This window comes from Durio zibethinus, chromosome 2, assembly GCF_047325235.1.
Source record: "Durio zibethinus cultivar Kanyao isolate XHJ-2024 chromosome 2, ASM4732523v1, whole genome shotgun sequence".
Taxonomy (NCBI): domain Eukaryota; kingdom Viridiplantae; phylum Streptophyta; class Magnoliopsida; order Malvales; family Malvaceae; genus Durio; species Durio zibethinus.
In genome coordinates, this window is record NC_143163.1 from 39938085 (window position 1) to 39961799 (window position 23715).

General features: G+C 29.3%; 2 protein-coding genes across 2 annotated transcripts; one reads left to right on the plus strand and one right to left on the minus strand.

Moving 5' to 3' along the window:
• The first annotated feature begins 8612 nt into the window (after positions 1–8612).
• On the plus strand, positions 8613–9901 carry LOC111317656 (Pollen Ole e 1 allergen and extensin family protein). The gene is made up of 2 exons (XM_022920097.2): positions 8613–8930; positions 9025–9901. Exons 1-2 carry the CDS (start codon positions 8765–8767, stop codon positions 9753–9755), a joined length of 897 nt encoding a protein of 298 aa, XP_022775832.1. The 5' UTR covers positions 8613–8764; the 3' UTR covers positions 9756–9901.
• Positions 9902–10373: 472 nt separating this feature from the next.
• Positions 10374–16959, minus strand: LOC111317771 (protein MICRORCHIDIA 7-like). The gene is made up of 17 exons (XM_089755294.1): positions 16467–16959; positions 16172–16246; positions 16042–16076; positions 15865–15943; positions 15544–15636; positions 15289–15373; positions 15026–15101; positions 14388–14516; positions 14178–14276; positions 13954–14055; positions 13169–13330; positions 12942–13068; positions 12794–12853; positions 12544–12655; positions 11676–12102; positions 11239–11333; positions 10374–11138 (listed from the first exon to the last, which is right to left on the minus strand). The coding sequence occupies exons 1-17, from the start codon at positions 16957–16959 to the stop codon at positions 10976–10978; spliced, it is 2412 nt and encodes an 803-aa protein (XP_089611420.1). The 3' UTR covers positions 10374–10975.
• Positions 16960–23715: the final 6756 nt, after the last annotated feature.

Here is a 23715-nt window from a genome sequence, read left to right on the forward strand (position 1 = left end):
AACTCCTCATTCGAATTTAAAGATTCACATTTAATAAATCTTAGAGCTTCACATCTAACTTCAAAGGTTCACATTCGACAAATTTGAGGTTTATATCCAAAAAGTTTATAACTTTTCAAATATTCACATTCGAATTATTTTTAAGTTTCTCATTCAAAGGTTTTCCTTCATAAATTTAGAAATTTGCATCCAAAAGTTTAAAGCTTCTCATTCTAATTCAAAGATTTGTATTCGACAAATTTTAGGGTTTCATATCTTAAAGATTCTCAATTGAAACTCAAAGATTCTCATTTGAAAACTTAAAGATTCTTATTTAAAACTCAAATATTCTTATTTGAAACTAAAAAATTCTTATTTGAAAGCTCAAAAATTCTTATTTGAAAACTCAAAGATTCTCATTTGAAAACTCAAAAATTGTCATTTAAAACTCAAAGATTCTCATTTGAAACCTAAAAATTCTCATTTAAAAACTTAAAGATTCTCATTTGAAACTAAAATTTTCTTATTTGAAAACTCAAAGATTCTCATTTAAAAGCTCAAATATTTTCATTTGAAACTCAAAGATTATCATTTGAAAACTAAAAAATTCTCACTTAAAAACTCAAAGATTCTCATTTGAGGATTCACAATCTTGTCTTAAAAGACTTCATTCAAATATTCAAAATTTTTTTCTGGATGGCTTTCAAACTTTTATCAAAATCAAAATTTTGTATGTAATAGATGTCTTGATCAATGATGTAAATGCAATAATCTAGATTCTCACAATAATGTAGATGTCATATCCTAGGTCATAATTCAAATGTTTGCTAGTTTATGCATGGCCAAACCAAGTTACATATATGTAATATAGATAAATGTCATGAAATTCTAATTAATCATGGTAATATGGATCTCAAGACTCCTCTACCCCATATTCCCTTTCAACTGCTCAAAATGAATTTTATCCATTGATCCATAATATTTGATCACCACTCACAAGTCATGTGTTTCGTCCACTGATCTATATTATTTCTATCATTTGATCACCATTCACAAGCTTATCAACACTAACCATGAATTTCGTCCACTAATCCACATTATTTTTATCATTTGATCATATCTCATAAGTTATTTTGATCAATCCATCACCATATTTGATCATAGTATGTGTCATTTTTTCAAGTTTTTACTATCTCTTCATTTTTTACCCCCTATCATTCTAGATTTCTTGTCAAAAAAATGCAAGAATTTTTCATGAACATCATCATTCATTCATTATCATTTTAAATCATGACAAATATAATGCAATCGTACATTCTCAGTTTATTCTGAGAATGTAAGAATAAAAGAACACAATATGAATTGAAAGAAAGGTAATTAATGAGAAGTAAGTACGGTACAAAAATAAATAAACAAAAGAACAAATTTAAAGTATACCACTAGGGATGGTATTGAATGGTACAATAATGTCCAAACAATGAATACTTAGACAATTCTTAACATTAATCTAGAATTCTTTTTCAAAAACTCATTTTATTGACTTTTGAGATCAATTTTGAGCTTATTGAACTTTGTCCCAGCTTTGAGGGATCTTCAGATGTCTTTGACCTTCCTCCATGTGAACTGTTTATCCAACTCTCACCTTAGAAATTTTTTAACTTAAATAGCCTTTTTGGGTTTTCAATTTGAGTTTTTTTTTTTCTCTTTTTCATCTTTTTTTTTTTCATTCTTTCATTTACTCATTTTCTCTCTTTTTTTTCCTTTCCCTTTTTTTTTTTAATTTTTTTTCATCCGTTAGTGATATCTTTTATACATCAATCTATAGAGTAAAGTAACATGATTTCGTTATTTCATCATAAGCATGCCTTAGCCCAACATATGATCATTTAATTTAAGCACTCATATTTGATCTAAATGAACTTTTAAAGATTATAATGTAGGTCATGATGAGGGGTTATGAAAGAAATAGATAAAATAAGCTCAAAATATGTGTTTAAAGGGTTCAAAACCAAATTATCATTTTTCATCATTTTTTAAATTTTGGCATTTTACCCCATTTCACATCATTTCATTATTTTTTTTATTTATCTCATTCCTCACAAAAAGATTCTCATTACTTTGCCCCAATTCATTTGTGGTATTCATTTTTTTTTGTAAAAGATTTTTTTTTTCTTTTTTTTTACTCTATCTTTGAGACCTTTTATGATCTTTTACCTATTTTTTTGTTCAAGCATATTTTTCTCAATTTGTCTCCTAGTGTGGAAGGTGATCCTTGGTTGAGGTTCTTTGAAAAAAGAAATCATAATTAGCTCAAAGGGGTAATAATGACTGGTTTTACGAATGGTAAAAAAAAAGATGACCATTTTTCATATTAAATGTGAATGCTTTAACTGAAAATCATCCATTAAACAAAAAGAAACTCATAAATCTTTATAAAAGACTATATATCTTCAAGATATATCTATTTCACATATGTCATCAGCTTACTTTTTTTGCTCAAATAGTCTCCATAAATCAATATGAATGAGTTTCTAAAATTAAATCTCAAAGTTATTGTTATCATTATTTAAACATTTATCATTTAAAATTTGAGAATAGGAATGAAAAGATATGAGAAATAACAAAGCATGAAATAATAACTTGGATGAAAGAGAAAATGTAATGAAATTCATCAACTTGTCTTTTATTGAAATGATAACAAATGAGATCTTATTCCATAAAAGAATTCCTAATATTATTCTAAAAGAAATCTTAAAATGACAAGCAACTTCCAACCAGCCTTAACATCATTCTCAAAATTATGTCCCAGTGTAATAAGGTGAAGGATTTTTATTAACATCTTACCTCCTTGATTCGTCAAAGCTCATTAAACCTTTTCGAATCAAACTTTACACTTTATGTTCGAAAACAGGGTAGGTTTCAATAGAATGACCCATATTCTCATTATAATAATCACATGTTACATAAGCATCGTACCACTTTGGATAAAAAGGCTTGAATAACTGGAGATACTAAGTTATTTTTAATCAGTTCTAAGAATAACTCAATGTAAGTTATGGGGATAGGATCAATGTATGCCTTTTCTTGATTATCTCGTAATCTTCTTAAACTATTTGCTTGGTTGTTAGGCTTTAAAGTTAGTGCGGGTACTTAAAAAATTGATTAATAGGTTGGTGGGTAAGCTGGTTGTGGATATAGTTGGTAAGTGGCCTACACAATACCATTAACTGTATAATAGTAAATAGGATGAATTGGCGATGGATATGGAGCATAGCTTATGTATTGTTGCCCATCAAAGTTCACAGCTTGGGCTTCAGATTCTTTCTTTTTGGGTAACCCTTTTTTTTTGGTGATTTTTCCTTTTTGAAACTTGTCACTCTTAATGGCATTTTCAATGATTTTCCTTGAAATTATCATATCATGGAAGTTTTTCGTTACATTTCCTATCATTTCTTCATAATAGATAGATTTTAAAATGTTGATGAATAACATTGTGATTTTTTTTAGTCAAAAAAGGCTACACTTTAGTAGCTATGTCTTTTCACCTCTGGATATATTCATTGAATTATTCAGTCACATTCTTTTTCATATTTTACAAAGACAGGTGATCATGGGCTAAGTCTATGATATCTCGATATTAACTAATAAAGTCATGGGTCATGTCACTCTAAGACTGAATACAGGTCCTGTCTAGCTGGACATACTACCTAACAATAGACAGGTGAATAGACATTTTTTTTCATATTTTACAAAGACAGGTGATCATGGGCTAAGTCTATGATATCTCGATATTAACTAATAAAGTCATGGGTCATGTCACTCTAAGACTGAATACGGGTCCTGTCTAGCTGGACATACTACCTAACAATAGAACTCAAAAGTTATCATGAAAAACGTGTATTAACAGTTTTTTATTATTAGCATAGGTAATCATTTTTCGGTAATATATGGTGATGTGGGTCTTTAGACATTTTATACCATCATATTTTTTAAACTCTAAAACCTTGAACTTTGAAGGAATAATCACATCCAGGACTAAACAGACCCAGCGGCATCTACAAAATCATAAAAATCAATTCCCTCTATTACTCTCAACTTTTTCTTTAATAGGTTCATCTTTTGTTCAACTTTTGAGGCTTATAAAGTCTTTTTCTCCTTAAGTCTTAGTTCTCTTTTTTTTTTTTTGGATCATTTAAGTAGGGGATTGGTACTGGTTCTATTTTTTTCTTAGTAAAGACATGATTTACATAATTTTGATATTATTTTGTGTTTGAAACTGATGACATTTCAGGATATGTGTATCCTACAGGATAGGTAAACTGCTGTGGTGGTAGATCTTGAGTGGACTAGGCTTGATAAAGCTCAAAACCAGGAGAGTATAGAGGGTTAATCACCTATTGTGATGGATAGTCCTGCTACCGAGTATTTTTTTCTATTCCCTTTCCTTTATTTAATTTAATTAAAGCCTTTAGAATCCTATTCAACTCTCCTTTAAGCTTCTTTTGAGCTTTCTCTATCCTCTCGAGATGGTTAAAATTTTTTTGTTTCATTTATTTGGCTCGAGCCCTTGTATTATATTAGTGAGTCAAATGTGTAGGATTCTTGGTTGGTAGAGCTATCCTTGAACTTTGAATACCATAATTATGATAAAAAAATGTTATACTTTATGCGTGATATGTTGATACATGAATGAAATGTACATTTTCATGGATGAAATCTAATATGAAAATGATATAGATATATAATGTTATATATGACAATGAAAATGATGCATGACATGTAAATGCAAATGCACAAAGTTAAAAAAAAAAAAGGTTAGATAAGTAATATATCACATAAATTGTTTCTTCTTATATCTTAGTTTTGGGGTATATCTATCACTGGGTATGAATGAGTCTATCTTAAGGTTGACCTCTTAAGTGTAAATTATATACTGGGTTAAGTGACTTTGACCACTAAAGATTCTCAAATTATTCCTTACATCATTGTCCATCACAGACTAGTAAGACAATCTAATCTTCATCCATCATAGGCTACCAACGAAAAGGATTCAATTTGAGTGCAAATATTTCATTAGCCATTGCGGAGATTATCATCTCATGAGAGCGTAGATATTTTACTCCCTCCTAAGAGGGACGAAGCTTGGGTATATAACTCATGTAATGTAAATACATATGATAGTGTATGTGAAGGAACATATAGGTTTTCAAACTCCATAAATAAAATAAGAGACAAAAAAAGAAAAAAATGTTAGTAAACAAATAATATAATCATTACATTTTAAAACCATTAAACCAAAGGATAAGGTAAACTTAAAATTGTTATGGCCTGACTCTCTATAGAGTCTCCAGTGGAGTCACCAAACTGTCATAACATACATACCCGTAAATCTATTGCTAAACATAATAAATGAAGTTGTCACTAATCTTTTTTACTATGTGTGATTAGCCACCTAAAAAATCTATCCTCTTAAGGAGCTCCTAAACTTGACAAAAGGTCCATAAAAGAATAAGTTTAGGTCTACTAACTAAAACATAGTTTGAGAGTTCGGTTACATGTAGAAAATGTTATAGTACCCTCACATACCCATCCAAAGGATGATACCATTTTATTTTAAATTTATCTTAGGGTATTGATTCTAATGGTTTTAAATTTTTATGTTAAATATTAGAAATAATCCATAAGATTCTTCAATCAATCTGATAGAATTCTTAAAAATATTTTCTCACCTCAAGAGTATTCAAGAATCCCATTTATTTTCTTGAAGAGGCTCCGTCATAAAAAAAATATATTTAATTTTTTTTATTAAAAATACATTTAATTATTCCACCATTTGTGTCAAATTAGAAATATTTTCTCTTTTAAATTTTTAAATTCTTCACCATTTAGGCCTATTCCTTTTAATTTGTTTATCTTTAGCAAGAAAATATAATGATAATTATCTTTCTTGAAATTTCATTTAAATTCTTTCACCATTTGGGCCAAATTTTGAGAAATTTCTTACCCAGAGATTTTCTTAAGAAATTTACTATTTGAATTTTCTAAGATTCTCATTATTGGATGATTGTCAAATATTTTCAATCAATTTTTTTTCTTTTTTTGTTTGAAAATAAATATTAATTATTGTTATTGAAATGTATCTAAATCATTTCACCATTTAGGATAAATTTAGAGAAAATTTCTCACCTAGACATTTTATAAAAATTTACCATTTGAAATTTCTAAAAATTTCATCATTGGATAATTATTATTTATTCTCAAAAAGTATTTTATTTTTTATTCTTTTTCTAAATTTAATCATGCAAAAAAAAAAACCTTAAAAATAAACAAACACATAAATAAAAACTAATTAAAAAAATACCAAAACAAATAGAAAGGGTTCGGCTAGAATGACTCAACGTGGCTCAGCTTCAGATACAAAAAGTGGCTCAATGACTCAGTTCAGAGGCTCAACTTAACTCGGCTTAGCTGCAGGAACTGACTGGAATGCAGGTTGATAGAAGTGGATTGCATTGGGGTCGGGTTGGTCTGAATAAAAACATGTGAATCATGGGACCATTTAAGGCAAAAACAACATCGTTTTGGAGTAGGTATAAAAGGCCAAGTTTTAGCTTTTTACTTTAAATCTCCCTTTCTTTCTTTCTCTCTTTTCTTCTTTCCTCTTCATCTCTCTCTAGAATCGGATGAACTCTAATTGAATCTTTGTCGGATTCTGAAAAATCTCATCGAAATATGGGTTGATTCGTCGAAAGTTCTCCAAAAAATTTAACCTTCATCAAAATTTTCAACCGAATTTTGGAAAACTTGTTAGAAAATTCAACCGACACTAAAAAACTCATCAAAAAATTCAACAGCATTGAAAAATTCATCGAAAACTAAAAATTTCTAGAAATATTTTCAGAAAAAACCTTATTTTTTTCCCTAAAAATTTTCCACAAAATTTTGACTTTTTTTGCATGTGATTTTTTTAAACTCTATTTCTGTGTCTTCTACTTCCTCAATTAGGGCCTATATTTATAGGATTCTAATCCAAAAAACCCTAATTTAGATAGAAATCCCAAATTCAACCCAAACTTAAACTTAACCACCTATTTTCTTTTTTTTTTCTATTTTTTATTTTTTATTAATAAAATCCAAATCTAGTATACCTTCAGACAAATTGGGGTGTCTAAAATGTGCACTCATGCATCATATCTTGCTAACCCTCTCAGTTTGCTTTGGTCTATTCACAAACATTCAAACATAAATATTCATAAGATGTAAATCTTCAATAGTCATAGAGTGTCTATCCTATAAAACCCTACAACTTTTTTATTTTTTTTATGACTAATCCTATTAAGACTTTACCACTTATAAGCATATAAATTTGTCTATTAAAAATCACTTTCCTCTTATAATTCTTCTATCAAGAATCCATTTTCTCTTAGAATTTTTTTTCTGTAAATTTTTTTATCTATCAAGCAATATTTGGTCAATCCCAAACAAATCACTTGTGAGATTTGAGTCATTTTTTCAACAATATTCACCTTGACTCAAATTTCATCAGTCATCAATCTTCACGCTAGACATTCTTGACTTCATCTATAATGAAAGTCTCACAATCATCTTCTCTTGTGTGTCTTCATGCTTCATGTAAATTAATTTTCAAAATATGAACTTGAACTCTTTTTATAAATCAAGCTTTTTTTAGCTTACCTCTTTCCAAATCTCGAATGAATATCATTTATTGGAGATCACGATCGCTTTGATACTATAGTTAGGCAAAATGTTTTTATCTAATCAAATCAACAGAAGTATAATCAAATAATTAAATAATTACATAAGTAACAATAATTTAACTGAGATACATACTTTAACTTAGATACAATACTCAAAGTAATTTGAGTAATTATTTTCAACATGTCAAAATATGTATAATTAATTATTATTAAATTTATATCGACAAAAACACAAAACTTCATTTATTTATCAATGAAAGTTATAAAAGTACAAATATTTTAAGTTTATTATACACATCTTTCCAGATAAATATACATATATTCTTAATTTATATACATCTCATATCTTATTATCCATTTTTATGAAAATTTTTTTGTTAGTTTGCTATTAGAAAAAATGCTTAGGTTTAGGGTTTACATTAAATTTCTTAAAATATAAAACTATGTTTAAAATGAATTACTAATCATAATTTAAAAAAAAACTGTTTTTTAATAATTCCTAATGTACATGCATTATAAGACATTTATGTATGTATACTTTAATCTGAATGTACATATATTATGCCAACACATATATGACAAAGAATGTAATTGTGATCCTCAAACGTCATGATCATAAAAAAAATAACGATTTTTTTAATAATTTTTTATTAGTCATTTTTTATCATGATACAAACAAATAAATATTTTTGTTAGATGAGAGTATCATTTTGTAATTTTTCCTTAGTGCTTTCGATGTTATCGAGGAAATTATAGAACCTCCAAATCAAATCCCGCCACCTGTCAATTATCAATCTGCTACAGAGTAGCAACCTCTGTCTTTCCATCTTTTTATCACAAACTGCCAATAGGGGTCTTCACATGTCTTTGTTTTTGGTGAAAAGATAAAGCATTTTCAGCTCCTTGCTTCACAGTTGGTCCTAACACCAACGACTCACGGGCTTATTATTTGGTACTGATCATATTTCTTCTTATGCTATAGTAATAAAATGCTTCTCGTGCTCTACTTGCACTAGAGAAGCCCTAGTGGAAGCTTCTTTTCACTTCTCTCATGTTTGCTAGCTGCCATGGATCCAATCATTCGCCTTCTTGTTCTAACATCCTCTTTTACGCATCTACTTTCCGCAATAGCTCAACCAGCAAGTCCCATCTCTCGGATCACAGTAGTGGGTGTTGTTTTCTGCGATATCTGTTCAACCAACGCTTTCTCTAGACGCAGCTACTTCTTGCCAGGTGCAATAATTATCAGTGCCTCAGCCACAAAATTGGTTTTTTTTTTTTTGTAATATATTTCAGTTGCCTTTTGTTTTTTGTTTTTTTTTACCAGGTGTGGAAGTCAACATTCAATGCAAGTTTAAAGCAAAATCACCTAAAACTACAGAGCAAATGACGGTGTCAGTCAACAGAAGTACTGATAAGTATGGAGTATACAAGCTAGAAATCCCGCACGTTGATGGGGTTGACTGTGTGGAAGGTTTGGCTATTGAGTCATTATGCCAGGCAAGTTTAATAGGGAGCAAATCTGCAGCATGCAATGTACCAGGTTTGAAGACTTCGACAAATCAGATATCTGTCAAGTCAAAACAAGATAATCTCTGCATCTACAGCTTGAATGCACTGAGTTACAGGCCATCCAAGAGAAATGCCACCTTATGTAGAAATCACAAAGGGCTGCCGCCGACTTCTTCTTTTAACTCTTCAAAATGCATTTTTCCTTTCCCAAGATTTGGATTCCCTTGGCCTTTTCCATCAATGCCTTTACCGCCGCTTCCATCACTCCCATTCCCTCCCCTGCCACCTTTGCCATCTTGGCCCTTTCCCCGCTTGCCGTATCCGAATCCACCATCTTTGCCTTTCCCTTTTCCTCCAACCCCATCTCTTATTACCCCACCCCCTCCTCCACCTGCATTTAATCTAGGAGATCCAAGAACTTGGTTTCCTAATTTCCCTACACTATCTCCTCCTCCCCCACCTGCCTTTAATCTGGGAAACCCCAAAACCTGGATTCCGTACATTCCCCCTTCCCCTCCGAGCATCCCCCAGAACCAAACACCATAAAAAGATGATCTAAATTCAATTAAACTCCAAAATAATTATGTTTGATACTGTGTGTTATTATTCATGATTTCAAACCTTTCATATAATTGGTATAGAAAAGTAGAATGTACGTGCTTAATTTTAATAACATTATTGTTTTATGTAAATATGTATGCTATGCGTGCACCTAACCATTCACTTAATACTCCACCCACACCCTAAAAACGTAAGGAGGATTTCTTTCCTGTTTCATTACAGTTTTTCAGTTCATAACGTTTGGATTACGAATTTAGTAAAAAAAAATTTATTCATTAAATCATGTTCATCTGCGTGTCACTGCAAAACTGAATGGTTGCTTGTAGGAATTTAGCTCAGAGAGCTTAAATAAAAATGATGCATGGTTTCTGCCTTTTGGTCCCCTCAGGTCATTAAATTTCAGTCATAGATTAACTTAAACGGACATTATAAATTTTCTGATGAAATAGTGAACATCTCTAATGTTTTTTGACTCCACACATTAATCAGCTTTAAATGCATATTTGCTTCCTTTCCTGAAGGAAAAAAAAAAAGGGTTTTTGCAATAATTTCCTTTTGCTCAATAAATGTTTAGCCAATATATGACTAGGTTTAACAATCGTTTTTATGTTTTTGTATTTATTTATTATTATTATTATTTTTTTTTTTTGCATTACATTGGCATGGCATTAGACATTAGTTCAAAAATACTAAACTGAAAATCCATCATTTGACAAATCCTAAACCAATTTTTTACAGTATCAATTGCCGTTTCATGTTAATGTACTTTCAATGTTCTGTTTTGATGCATGCAACTCCCCTGCTTTCGAGCTGCTTCACCTTCTCAAGCAGTTCATCTATGGTGACAGAAGCATCCTACAGGGAAACAAAAATTAAATAATAAATTCAAAAGTCCGTTAGGGAAAAAATTTGAAAAGGTAAAGAAAATCGTTGATGGAAATTATACCACCAAAATCATAACAATTAGAGCAATCTGCTCTTTGTCCAACTCTTCGCTTCGTTGTTGCTCTTGCTTAATCTGATTTACAAAGTAAAAAGGTCAAGATGAAAATCTGTTATGACAGGACATTCTATTAGTAACCCGCACAAATGAAACACGTACGCTCTCAAAACTGATCAAATTCTCTGCATAAAAATATGCTGACAAACATACTATTAATCAGATTATCATATTCTTTTGCACTCTTTATTGTTATCTGTTTCATTCAGCAAATAAAAATATGCTGACAAACATACTCCCTTAGAGACAAAAGCGCAGAATCGTAAATAAAAAGTTCAAAATGCGAATCTCCCAGTAAGCATACTTGCAATTCAAGTAATTTGCGTCTATCTCTTTCAAAATGTAAATCACCGTTCACTTTGTTTAATCTGCATTAAAAAAAAAAAAAAAGGACATTCCAATAGTTAAAACAGGACAAACACAATCTTAAATCATGAGCATAGAATCAAAGGGAAAATTAAGTAATACCTTTCCCTCAAATCATGATTCTCTGCTTTCAACTTGATTAAACTCTCCATATCACAATTATTTGACACTTTTCCATCTCTGTCGACCGTAGTTGCCTGCATGTCGAGGGAGCTAAATGGGCATTTAGACAAAACGGTAAAAAAAAAAAAAAAAAAAAAAAAAAACCTATCAAATCAAATTTAAGGAAAAACAGTCCTATTGGAAGGGCATAAGGGAGAATAGAGTTACATGGATTATATATAGACAGTGATCATTATGCACAATTTTTTTTTTGGCCAAAGTTCGTTAGACATAATTTATATATCGTTTCGCTGTTAAAACATGGAGTAAACTTGCCTGATCATACAAGCAGATAATACTTCCTACATAACTACCAACATTGTTTACGATGGAAAGACTATAAACAACCAAATAAAAACGCATAACTAACAATTTACCTTCAAATGTGATAATCGTGGTATTGTTTTTGAAATGGGATATTGTCGAGATTCACCATTTGAAGGTGATGCTCTAAAACAGCTTCCGTCTTGATTTGCTTCATCTACTAGTGACTTATATTCAAACTTTTTATCAGATTGAATTCTGGTACTTCCTCTAACAGAAAGTTGCTGATTTTTATTTGAATGTGAAGAAGACTTCTCCTTACGGCTAGGGGTACCATGTCCATTTTGGTTGGGGAATGAATTAGATTTCTCTTTAGAACCGGATTTCATAGTCGAGCCCTTGCTTGTGGAGTCCTGCTCATCCTGAGTTGGATGTAAAGAAGACTTCTCTTTAACACATGAAACGACACTTGGGTCTTCAGAGACAGAGTTCTTTGTAGGCCTCCTGGCTGCGTAACCAACTTCATGGCAATTTTTAAACCTAACATAGAAAAGCAAGAGAAAGTTAAGAGATGAATAACAACAAAGCCGCCACACACACATATTAATATATATTAACAACTGAAATTTCATTATCATCAAACAAATAGTTAGATATATAATATCAATTAACTTGAAATTTGCTATGCATAATCTACATGAATAGAGCATAAAATTCAACTACTGGTTTAAAAAATATAAATCGCATAAAATTATATGAATGGATGTAAAACTAAACTACAACTAGTTTTGCCTTTGGCGTAAGCGATTCCTCCTCTCTCTCTCTCTCTCTCTCTCTCTCTCTCTCTCTCTATATATATATATATATATATATATACTCTCTCTCTCTCTCTCTCTATATATATATATATATATATATACTCTCTCTCTCTCTCTACACACACACACACACACACACACACATGTAATGGGAAGTACAAACCAGTAGTCCTTCTGAATTACAACTAGTTTTGCCTCTAGTCTTGAGAGCACAATAGTGTGCTCAAAACCCTGTTTGTCATGAGCTGGTTCGACAAAGTTGGCCTCCAACACACCTATTGCAAAATATCAAAAGGAAAAAGAGTTACCAATCAAATTATCAAATTATCTGCATAAAAAGAAAGAGATTAAAATGTGAAAGAAAAAGTCGAGTATAAATAATTATTCGACATTAAAGAGAAAAAAAAAAGTACCAAGCACTCCCCGGCCACTACTTCCAGCTGCATTCCACACTCTCCAGAATGGCTGATGAAGGAGTTATTTTTCCATGCATGAACGGAAAATAAAAAGGTTAAAGTCCATTAGCGTCTCACCAATGATTTTGGATTCTTTTGCCTAATTAAAAAAGAGAAAAATAAAATAAAATTCTAACTTTGATAAGTCGGTTCTTGTGATACACATTAAATCCTTGAATATCAATATGGTATCGTGCATCCTTCACAAACCCAATTGTCACAGTTGCAACCATCTGTTACGAAAGTCCAAAAAAATTGGTCAGTTTCAAAGAGTCTAAAGGAAGGAATAAATGAACAATTCAAATCAGAGGTTAAGCCTCATAGCCATAGTACATCTGAACTACTAGGTGCTTTTCCAGCAGCAATCTGAGGCCTGTATGTTATCTTTGTAGTTAGCATCATGTCATTGACAATGTTATGATGTTCAATATCTTTACCACGCAGAATCATTCTGAAGTTGATTGGAAGCCTAAGGTAGAGAATCGATGCATAACTCTACCAAGAATGAAAGGAAAAACAGATGATTAACCACCCATGGTAAGAAACTCAGCAAGAAATATTTGCAGTTCCTGATAAGACAATAGTAACAATTTAGTATGATAAATAGATGCATTAATTGTAGTATAAAGTAAGATTTGAAATTTCCACAAAGTTAGAATCTTGGCCTCTCTATGCTGGGCTGAGTCAGGGGCTCGAATTATCAGGTACGCTTGTAAGAAACAATTGCCATCAATGAAATCCCTTAAACAAGCATTCTTCTAAAGGTTCATGCAAACAATGTCATGGACAGAAAGATGATCTATTTATTGTTAGGATTAAATAATAGAGGTTTAAGAGCAAAAGGAATACCGACACTGAATTAATGCAAGAAAAATAGAATAAAGCAGTATAAGAATTCAAGAATGTTTATGCACCACTAGCAGGATTGTCTAATTTCTAGAATAATCACTGTCATATAGAAGGATTGAGTCAGCTGACAAAGCAAATATCAATGAAGTCATTATGAATTAGTAATGGTAATAATAATAAAAAGAACTTGCAGGGAAAAGAGCTTTATGCACCAACACACCAGACAAAATATGAGAACATGCCAATTGCCAAAATTCTCAAAGGCTTACCCTTAATGAATGTCGATAAGTTAAGAAGTGCCTGGAGTTGTGAAATGTTTTTGCCATTGCTATGTTCTTTTCATTTCGGTTGACTCCTCTAATTTGAATATCCTGCCATTCCAAACTTCAGAAGTAATTGAAATTTATTGGAAGATGTGTCCAACATCTTTCAGTTCTTGAAATTCATAGAAAATAAGAATAGTGATATATTAGGTGTTGGAGACAGTACGTACATGTTCATCAGTGTCAAAATCTAGCTCCACCTTTCCTTCATCGTCCTCCCAAAGATTGTAAATTATTATGCGTGTACCGTGATCTTTAAGAAAATTGAACTAAATTGGAACAGAAAATAACAAGACACCAATTAGAAGGGTTCTTTTATTTCCATCAAAATGTTAACTTCAATATCAAATAAGAATGAATATATGAATAACAAAACTTACTTGCTCAAGTAGATCAGTTTCAGACATGTATGGCGACCACTGGAATATAGTCTCTAAATTTCTGTTCCAATCATCCTCAAAAGAACGTGTCATCTTGGTCCAATCCTGTCGTCTTTGCTCATAATCAATCTTTTCAATTCAAAAGAAAGAAAGTTAGAAGGCATAATCTTTTGAGAGGTATGAGCAAAATATGGGAAGACATTGTCAAGAAACTGTTTTACAGACATCAACAAGACACTGCCAGAGTCAGAGAGGGAGATGAGTAAAATATATATAATATATATAAATATTTTCTCCATATTCTCTCTCACTATTATTTAACTTCCATAGGGAAATATATACATAAAAAAACATCAGTTTGTTTTTTTTTTCCTTTTTCTTTTTAATTAAAGAACAGAAATGGCACTTATGCCATCAAGAATTTGGACTACCAGGAAAGCTACATGCCTGATAGTTTTTATCTTCTTAACATTTGGGAAACGTCTTATGTACTGAACCCTCCCTTGTTTTTACATATTTAACCACAAATTTTGTCTGAAATCTTATGTACAAACAGCTATCGTACATCACAACCACAATTGAACAAATAAATATATATATATGTATACATATGCATAAATAACTTAAAGTCCTCTTACTATTGGAACCACAATGTCCTCCTTTCCAGTTTCTGTCAAAAATGTGTAGGAAAGCATTCCAATAGTCCTCGTTGGGCTAAGACAAAAGGAAATAATTGAGCAAGTTTAGCTTTTGGAGTTATAACAGACTCTAACCTGCACACGAATAAGATTTCAAAAAAGAAAAGTAAAAACAGAAGGTATCGAATTTTGTTTGTGTTCTTATGTTGTTTTTCATAAAGACTGAAAATAACCAAAGTTTGCACTTTGATAATTGAGCCAACCTTTTTCCGTCTGTCCCTCGACTTTGAGAAAAAACAATAACATCTGCTCCAAGCCTCAGAGTACTTGTCTTAAAACCATTTCCAACTGAAATTTAGTAAAACATAAATAAAAAAGAAATAATTAACGGAATTCGCTCTTCAATGGAAAGGCTTGTAAAATACATACACACTTAATTTTTTTTTTTTATGAAAAATATTGAATTATGTAGTAATTCTTGTTATATCCTTGTGTTAGACAAATGAAGACCAGCTTACATTGACCAATGGTATTTGCCATTTTGCCTTTTGAAGAATATCCAAGAGACATGCATTGCCGCATTTTATCGGGATTCATTCCTCCTCCATTATCTACAATGAGAAGATAACAATCACATATAAGAATCAATCGGGCACCTGAATTATATTGATTATCCTACAATTCACTTACAAAACAGCAACAAATTTCTTATCTCAATGTTCTAACTGATTTCCAAGTTGTATATATTCTGTTTTTTTATTTTTACACACATTTTGATTAAATATTCATTATAGAAATTGATGCTAAAGAAATTGATAAATGCATATACTGCCAATTACCTTCAACTAGCAACATCCTACTGTCATCCTTTTTATTTTTCAACATATCTATGCAAACATATGTAGCTCCATTGCAAGCCTGACCAACAATATCTAGTCAGAAAATATGAATACAAGCAAAAGGGGATTTTCCAATTCCGGTTCAAATAAATAAATAAATAAAAAGCCTGCAAATACCTCATCTACTGCATTGTCCAAAAGCTCAGCAAAGGCTGTACAAAGAGTAAAAAGTTATTTTTTAAAACATAATCATCGAATAGGAAAAAAATATTTTCATTATTCAGAACATCCAAAAACTAATGTGTACCTCCAAGAGCCCATTTATGGCTGGTTGCATTTGAATGTAGAAACTTGGGATGGACCCTGACATGGTCCATGCCAACTGCAAAATATACATTTAAAGATCAATGAATATTTGATTAGGTAAATTACTTTAGCGATCATAATACCATTAAAGAAAAAGAAAAAAAAAAAAACTCTAAAAGTAAACAGTAAAAGGGACAACATTTAGATTAAAAAGTCGATTGCCAAAAACAAATTAAAAATACAGGACAAAAAAACTTAAAACAAAAACACTAAAAGAAAAAGCAGGCATTAACCACCCGAAGACATGGCAGAATCGCATGCATTGCCTCCTTCATAATCTCCTGCTTTCCAAAACTGCTTGCAAGTTAGTTTACGGTTTTCAACAACTGGCACCGCAAACCTATTCGAAACCACAATCGCTTCCGTCACAGATAAAGGTCCCGTCTCCGGGACTCGTACAGACAATGGCTCTTGCCCGTCCTCTGGTGGAAGCGGAGCCAGAAATCCTAAGGGCAACTCAAAACCAGAATTCTCGATTTTCGTTTTCTTGGTTAAACAAGAACCGCCAGACTCATCAGAATTTCGTTTGTTTTGACCCACATTGGATTGGAGAAGACTTAATAACGAGTCGTGGATATCAGAAGAATCGCTACTGCATATACTAGAACTGCTGCTACCGCTGCTGATATCAATGGGGGGTAGTTGACTTGGACTCTGTTGGATTATGTTGTCCAACACGTTGGTTTCAGTTTTTATTCTGACTTGATTGTTGTTAACTAGGAAAGCCATTGAGATTGAAGAACTTTCGAGCAATGTTTTGGTGGGTGAGGGGATTTGATCGATAAAAGCAGAGATTTTAGGATTTTGAAAAACAACAGAGAAACGTAGTTGCATTAGGGCTCTAATTTCTGATATTTTGCTTCGTTTATAAATCGAGGCGCGGGCAGAGACAGAAACTTTGCTTCAAAAAAGCATGTCACGTGCGCTTGGTAATATCATTTGTGTCATATGCGATTGGAAATTCAGTAAAATATCAAGAAACTTCATTGTTTCTTAGGAGGGGATGTATCGACAGATTAATTTAATATTTATAAAAAAATTATTTATTTTTTATTTTATCAGCTTATATTTTTTACTGAATAATTTATGGAAAATAAATAAAAAAATCTATTTATTGAAGCATTTCCAAAATCTTTTCAACATTTTTATTAAGATTTTAAGAAAAATTTTCAAGTAGGAATTTCAAGAAAATCACCACTTACAATTTTCTTTTAATTTCTTTTATAATTGGAAGAATTTTCATTTATTTTTAAAAATTTATATGATACAAATAAATAAATATAATTATAAAAAATTACAAATTTATTACTCTAACTAATATTTTTAGTATTTTTACGTTGTTAAATGATTAAAACGTGTTTCTAATCTAAAATTTTAAATATGTATGTAAATAATTTTTAATTTTAATATTGATAAATATAAAATTACAATTTATCTGTATATATACATATTTATATCATATAAATTTATAAAGATTAACTTATGAATTTATACTTCTATTTAATTCTTAATTTATTTAAGTGCTAAATTTTATAGTATTTATTGCTACCACATTACATTTGTTATTTTTTAGGGTTTTTACATGGATAACTTTTTGTAATATACGAAGAGCACATTAAGTTTATAAAACACATAAAGCCTCATTAGACTCAGGAATTAGATTAGGGTACAAAGTTTTTTTTTTGAGCACATGGACTCAATTAGACTAGCCGCTATAGTTTCCCTTAACATTGCAATTCCAAGGACACTTTAACTATTATTTCTGGAACTTGATACAACTTAATCAAAATAGCCTCTGGAATTCGGCACATTACAATTTGAAGGTCACTTTAACTACTATTTCTAGAACTTGCTTCACCCTAACCAAAATATCCTCCAGTTGAAGTTGGTATGTTAGGCATATTTTAAAATTTTCTAGAGGGATTTTAAGGAGAGATTTTATTTGTAGAGAGATTTTTATAGTTCTAAAATAAAATTATTTTGTTTGTCAAAATAAATAAATTAAAATTATCAAATTTCTTCGCATTTAAGTAAAAAATTTTGGAAAACTGTAATTCTCTTTTCAAATTTCACCTCTTTGTGAAACTCTTTAATTTTACGTAAGAAATCCACATTTATTTTTTTATTATTTTGCTTTTTCTATCCCTCATATCATTATTTATCAATTATAATTACTTTATATCACATCAAATTCTAATATTTAAAATTTCTTTCTAAAAAATAATTATCCAAGCAATGCAATTACAAATCTGTTATTTTGAATGATGCATTTTAAATTATTAACATTCCAAAATTTTTCAAAATTTCAAAATTCGCCATCCAAAGAGTAATTATTTCTATCAATGGAGATTTTTATTTCTATAAAGGTTTTAAAAAAATAAAAAAAATTCAAAAATGAATCTACTTGTTTGTATAAAAGCAGGGAAATTTTTTCAAAATTTAAGAGAAATTTTAATAGGAGATTTGAGCATGTCAAATTCCCTTTTAAAATTCCACCTAAAAATGTAATTTTTCAAAATTTCTTCAAATCTCTTTGCACTTTACTCAACGCAACCCATTTAATATATATATATATATATATATATTATATAATAACATACATAAATAAATTTATCACATGAGCGTTTATATGAATAATTCTCTTAAATGATACATAGGATAATTTTTTAAAAGAATAAGATAATTTTTTAATTACAAATTAGATAATTTTAAATTTATTTCAATATCAAAATTATTCAAATTATGATTCAAAATCAAATCAATTTAGAGATATATTTTTTAAAATTAAAAATATGAAATATAGATTTTATTTTAAAAATTCAAAAAATTTTCATCTTAAATTTTTAAATAATAAGATCATCAAAACGATTATATTAATTTGAACTCTAGTTATCAAATTTATATTTCAAATAAATGTAAAAAATTTAATATTATCTTTATCACTTATTATATCCATTTTAAATTTTAAAAAATTAATTTAAAAATTATCTATTTAATTCAAATTACCACTAAAGAATTTTTCTACAAATTTAAATCTACAAATGTAATGTATTATTTTTTTATTTTTTCAATAACCTTTTCCAAGGTTTATTCTATTATTATTGCAATTTTTTTTTTGTTTGTAACTTTTTTCCAAGATATATTTATTGTTATTACAGTTTCATTCTTATGAAAAATAATATTTTTTCAATTTATTTTTATTTTTCACATATTTTTAACATTTTTCATTTTTTTGCATAATAATTTAGTCAAAATTACTAAAGTGAAAGTATGTTAATATTTTTTTATTATTTAATTTATCATTTAATAATATATATTTTTATTTTTTTTAAGAAAGGCATAATTTATTTTTATTTGATATAATCTTAGAGGTGTATAAATATTATTGTAAACAAAAAATCCAAAAAAAGGACATAATTTCTTTTGTTGCTTATAAAAAAATTATTTTTTAATGACAAGTCTATGTATACAAATTTTATACATGTTATGAGTTTTAAAAATTTATATATAATTTTGAAAAGAAACTAATTTGAATATATATATATATATTCTCATATTAAATAAATAAAATTATTTCATGCATCACACATGTTATAATTTAATTATAAAATATAAAACTCAAGAAACAAAGTATCATTTTATTTAACTCTAGGATATATTTTTATTTTTTATATTATTGATAATATTTGTTTATACATTTTTACAAATCAAATTATGCCCATATTACATATATATATATATATATATATATGTGTGTGTGTGTGTGTGTGTGTGTGTGTGTGTGTGTGTGTGTGTGTATGTTTGTATATTTTATTTTTAATATCATCATTCTCTTTTATAATTATTTTTTATCTCATAAAATTTCAATAACGTATATTTTCTTTTAAGAAATATTGATTCAAATAAAATAATATTTTTAATATCATTTAGAAATGATGTATTTAAGATGGTTTAATTTCAAATTTCTTAAAAATTTTAAGATTTTTAATAGAAAAGCTCTCTGAATCTTCATCATTGGCTCCAACATGTCTTGAGTGTAGTTATGCAAAATCATAGTTGTATTAACAATTAAAAATTGCTTCTAAAATAAGTAATTTAGAATAAGGTAATCTTTTCTTTCACATTCAAAATGTTTATTCAATTAGAGACTACAATGAAGAGTTTCCATGATTAAAATTTCTTTTCTTCTTCATGCCTGACGATTACCTTTATTGGTCCCAAAAAACCTTTATTGGTCCCAAAAAACAATCATTTAAAGACACAACCTATCATAATATTTTGTGTTGGTTCACCTTTTCTATCAATGTAAGATATTGGTTTGGAATGTGAAATACATGTTTTTATATGAGTTCTATATATGGTCCAAAATGCAATCCTATATAAAAATAAAAATAGTCAGATTAAAATTATTAATAACTTTTATCTAGAATTTATATAAAATCTCTAAAAATTATATTAAAGGGTAGCTAATATCATATATTATTTCAAATGTGATATGTTATTTTTACGAATTGACCTTCAAGTGGTTTAATCATACCTATTCCTATTTAAGCATATATGTTCAACTTATTGACTACAATTTTACCAAATAATTTCACCAAAATATTAAAATTGCTCTTTCGTGTTCCATTCAGTTTCTCTTTGTCCAAGAATGTACAATGATAATACTAAGGTTTTGATTTATCATTAAGTTTTTACAATGATATTATTAGTACTTAAATGATAAAGTCATTGGAATAAATAAAGCTCTATAAAGGAATTACAATAGAATTATAATTATGAGATCATTATTGTATAAAAGTTATATTTTTAAAATATTCTTAGTCAATGATTTATAAAAAAAGGACATTAACAAAAGTTGTTGAGATTGGTACATAGTTATACTATTATTTATGAAGTAAACAATCGATCTCATATGTTAAAGTTGGGATAAACTTGCATTAATAAGTGAGTGCTTGTTGTAAGAACTATAAAGACTCATACCCAACCTATAAGATATTGTCTACTTTGACTCGAAAGTCTTACAGTTTTATCTCACAAATGATACCTCATAAGTTTAGGTTTAAGTCTCAACCTTTATATCATAGCAGATTCTCACAACATTTTGATGTAGGATTAGGATATCACGAATTCCACTCGTTAAAGCTTGACTTGCTTGTCAAACTTAACATAAAGTACACACAAAACCACAAAATCGTACACATAGAACCATAGAACCAAGATCACACCAAACATTAAGATTTTAGAAGAAACTTCCATCATGTAACTCTTAACTCCCTCAGGATTTTAAAGGTGGTTCTCACGGTGTAGCATTTAACTTTCATTCAACTGATAACTGCTTTGATACCATTAATGGAGAATTGTATCCAACTTACAAGATATTATTTGCTTTGATCCGAAGGTTTCATAATTTTATCTCACAAAAAGAACCTTATAAGTTTGGATTTAAATCTCAACTTATATACCATAATAGATCCTCAGACATCTCAATATAAGATTGGGATGTCATAAGAACAATTTTACTAAACATGACCTGATATGAGAATATTATTTGATAAATCACATAGTATCTATAGCAACATTCTCATGTGATGGTTGTATAGATGATTTTTTAAACTATGAAAATGAAGAAACTTTTGATTTAGACCTTTAAGCCACCTTGCTAGCATAAGAGTTCCCCGAACCATAAAAAAAGATTAGGACTTATGGTTGTTTGGATCATCAGCCAAATGCTTCAATGGCTTTAAGTCACGAGATTCCTTGATGTTCAAGCAAATCAAGGGTTATTCTAAATCAAGATTATGTTATCTTCGAGTTAAGGAATGATTCTAATCTTATGGATGACTATATAATTGTTTTAGCTCTAAATAGTATTATCGAGTGATCTGTAAAGGTTTATATTTTGATCCGAATATCTCACAGTTTTGTCTTACAAAAAATACTTCATAAGTTTGGGTTTAAATCTTAACTTATATATTATAATAGATCTTTAGACATTTGTTGTGAAATTGAGATGAAATAAGAATAAATTTACTAAATATAACCTAATATGATAATGTTATTTAGTAAATCACATAGTGTTTATAGCAACATTCTCATATGATGGTTGTATAAATGATCTTTTGAGCTATGAAAAAAGGGTTTTTGATTTAGGCCTTTAAGCCACCTTGTTAGCACGAGGGTCCATGTACCTTAGAAAATGATTAGGACTTATGGTTGTTTGGATCATCATTAGAGGCCAAGCACTTGAATGGTTTTAAGTCTTGAGATTCCTTGATATTCAAGCAAATTAAAGGTTATTCTAAGTTAGGATTATGATATCTTTGAGTTAAGGAATGATTCTAATCATATGGATGAGTATATAATTATTTTGGCTTCAAATAATATTATCAGGTTTATATTTTGTTTTGATTTTAGTTTCGTTATACATGAATGATGTTTGAGCATGATCCAAAACCAACAAGATATCTATCTAGCAGAACCAAAAAATAGTAGATATGACAAGCAAATTAGTAGCAGTACCAGTCCACAACTACACAATTACAAGAAGCTGCAATCAAACACTAAGTTGCAATCACACAAGAATGACACCAGAATCTGATCACACAAATGTGATTGCAACATCAAGAGCTATAAATGCATTCAAACATGTCAAGGATATGCAATCACAAAAGATAACACTAGAAGCTTTTAACTACTAACCAAATTCTAGATTTTATGTAATTAAAATCTTAGTTTTTATAATGTTATATTTTTTGAATATGTTTTGCCTTTTTATAGTGTTATATTTTTTAATATGTTTTGTTGCATATATATACCTATAATATTAGTCAATAAAATCAAGTTCCTATTAACACCTTATTGCTTACTTTTATATGGTATTGGAATAATTTTTTGAGTAACAACATATCTATTCTCTATAGAAATAGAAATTAATTTATCTTTAAACATTACCACAAATCAAAACTTTTCTATCCCTATTTTAATAAGTGCAGCAACCCAGCTACCATTGAAACTCAACTTTATAAACTATCCATCATGGCAAATCCAATTCTTTTTTCTCCTAGTAGGATATGATTTGAATGGCTATTTGACAAGAAACAATCCATGTCTAGAATCTACAATCAAAACAATATCAACACATTCACCAAATCTTACATATAACTTTTGGCAAAGATAAGATAAATTCATCTTACATGCCAAGATAGCTTCGATTATAGAGTCCATTGTTAATTTTATTGTAATAGCAAAAACATCTAAAAAAGCATGGGAAAATTTGTCAAAAATGTTTGCTAGCAAGATAAGATAAAGGATCATGTCTTTAAAGTAGTTGATAGTATCTATTTAAGAGAGTAGAGTAATTACAAACTATATGCAGCTCATGAAGAATACTATAGATGAACTAGCATTTGCTCAAGCACTAGTAGCTGAAAAAGATCTAATTATCTTCATTTTGAATAGGCTAAGTTTTGAGTTTAAAGAAAT

What these genes read in the sequence shown, in the direction of transcription:
- LOC111317656 (XM_022920097.2), top strand. Translation starts at nt 8,765, where the DNA reads ATGGATCCAATCATTCGCCTTCTTGTTCTAACATCCTCTTTTACGCAT. An exon ending in ACGCAGCTACTTCTTGCCAG is followed by an intron (nt 8,931 to 9,024) that starts GTGCAATAATTA and finishes TTTTTTTACCAG; the next exon opens with GTGTGGAAGTCAACATTCAA.
- LOC111317771 (XM_089755294.1), bottom strand. Translation starts at nt 16,959, where the DNA reads ATGGCTTTCCTAGTTAACAACAATCAAGTCAGAATAAAAACTGAAACC. An exon ending in CGAGGGACAGACGGAAAAAG is followed by an intron (nt 15,102 to 15,288) that starts GTTGGCTCAATT and finishes CTTTTGTCTTAG; the next exon opens with CCCAACGAGGACTATTGGAA. An exon ending in AATCATGATTTGAGGGAAAG is followed by an intron (nt 11,139 to 11,238) that starts GTATTACTTAAT and finishes TTTTTAATGCAG; the next exon opens with ATTAAACAAAGTGAACGGTG.